General features: G+C 33.0%; 1 protein-coding gene across 1 annotated transcript in view; it reads left to right on the top strand.

Annotated features, from left to right (window-relative positions):
• Positions 1–2,235, top strand: part of cav4a (caveolin 4a) — a 4,254-nt gene that overhangs the window by 559 nt on the left and 1,460 nt on the right. The window contains exon 2 of the mRNA XM_016521981.1: positions 1,772–1,959. Within this exon, the coding sequence (XP_016377467.1) occupies positions 1,772–1,959 (188 nt within the window). The remainder of the gene's footprint in view (positions 1–1,771; positions 1,960–2,235) is intronic.

Below are 2,235 nucleotides of genomic sequence, written 5' to 3'. Positions count from 1 at the left end.
TTCACACAGGGCCATGTAGTTTTGGATTTTGTTTTCCCTTAATAATAAAAACCTTCATTTAAAAACTGCATGTTGTGTTTACTTGTGTTATCTTTGACTAATATTTAAATTTGTTTGATGATCTGAAACATTAAAGTGTGACAAACATGCAAAAAAATAAAAAATCAGGAAGGGGGCCAACACTTTTTCACAACTGTATATATATATATATATATACATACACACACACACACACACGCAAATCATCAAATAAACTTCATTCAAAATATTTTTTTGTTACCCCATTGACAGAAATTCTTCCTTATTTTAAGCTTAAACTCACAGAAGTGTGATTAATAACAAAAACAAAGACAGAGAAACAAAATGACTTAAGATATTACATTGTGTTTTTGAAAAGGAAAGAATATCAAAATTAAATGAGTTTATGTTTAAAACAAGAACAATATCTGTCAATGGGATAATACAAAACTTAATTCAAATGGAAAACACTTACCCCATTGACAGATATTGTTTGTTTTAAGCATAAAATCAAATAACTGAGTAACAGTGATTGATAACAAAAACAAGACTTAAGAAACAAAATGACTTAAGATATTGTCTTGTTTTCTGAACAATGTATCAACATTAAGTGAGCTTATGCCTAAAACAAGGCAAAATATGCCAATGGAAAAAATAAACAATTAAAAAAAGAAAAATTGATTTTTCTTACCCCATTGACAGACTTAGTAATTCTCCTTTTCAAGTAAATCTATCATGATTTAAGATTTTATTAGATATTATTTAACAACATTTTGGCATTTGTATTAAGCTAAATTAGATTCAACTTTATTGAATCCACTCTATTCCAAAGTAAGGACAATGTCTTGACATTGCAGACAACCACAGCTGGTAGCAGGAGATGGATTAGAAGAACATGTGTGAATATCTCCAATGATGTGGACAATAATAGCAACTGCCTCTTAAATGAGCTGACTAGACAAATTACACAACTATTACAGACTTGCAGTAGCTTTATAGGGCTATACTGTAGCATTGTTTATGTTATGAATCGTTGCTCATACTAAGTTGCTGATTGCAGTATACAGTTTAAAATACTTCACTTAAGAGTTTAAGATACATACCAAATACAGTGAAGTACTACAAACAGAGAGAGGGGATCAATAGTAGAGAAATGCAAATACATTCAATAATGCAGCTGCAGCTGTCCCGCCTTTCATTTAAAACAACCAATCAGCTTAGCTCATTTGTTTTAGAATATGTGTGTGCATTAGCTAAATTTATCATTTATGACCACTGCTGTTAGGTCCATTGGAGACTTTATGTGTGTCAGTGAAAATTAGTCAATGTTAGTTCAGCCAGCTTGGCCAGTTTTTCCCTATTCATGTAGAAGCTATACATACAAAAATGTAAAATCAAATCTAAATAATGATTTATGACTTGTGTCAGGTTTAGCTTAGCTTTTTAAATGTACAAGATAAATGTATAAATACATTAAAATGTTTAAATAATGTCTAAATTGTCAAATCAAATCTAAATCATGATTTATGAAGTGTTGTCAAATTTATTGGTTATTTAATAATATATGATAGTGCAAGATTATTAGCTTAGACAAAATTAGTTTAGCTAGCTTATCCATGTAAATTTAGATACATATTTTTAAATGAATCATCATGTCTAAAATGGCTCGACTAGATTTAAAGGGACGTTTTCATTTGAAAGTAGATGAGGGCAAAGTGAAGATGCTACTTTCCTGACAGTTCTCTTCTGACAGGTTAGTTTTGAGGATGTGATAGCAGAGCCGGTGTCTGTGCGCAGCGGGGATCGGGTGTGGATCTGGAGTCACGCTCTTTTCGAGGTGTCCAGGGTCTGGTTTTACCGTATCATCACAGCTCTGCTGGCAGTTCCAGTGTCCCTCCTCGCTGGGATTCTCTTCGCTGTCCTCAGCTTTGTTCACATCTGGTATGAGTAGATCCTCTGAATTTACATTTACATTAAAGGGGTCATATGATGTTGCTAAAAAGAACATTATTTGGTGTATCTGGTGTAATGAAATGTGTTTATGCAGTTTAAGGTTAAAAAAACACATTATTTTCCACATACTGTACATTATTGTTTTCTCCTCTATCCCCCGCCTTTTTACAAAGCTCACCGGTCTGAAAAGCGAGGTGTGCTCTGATTGGCCAGCTATCCAGTGCATTGTGATTGGCCGAATACCTCAAGCATGTGACGGAAATG

This window comes from Sinocyclocheilus rhinocerous, unplaced genomic scaffold (genome assembly GCF_001515625.1).
Source record: "Sinocyclocheilus rhinocerous isolate Xijiao unplaced genomic scaffold, SAMN03320098_v1.1 scaffold899, whole genome shotgun sequence".
Taxonomy (NCBI): Eukaryota; Metazoa; Chordata; class Actinopteri; order Cypriniformes; family Cyprinidae; genus Sinocyclocheilus; species Sinocyclocheilus rhinocerous.
Note: the sequence above shows the minus strand (reverse complement) of the source record. Positions and strands in the feature narration are given on the sequence as shown.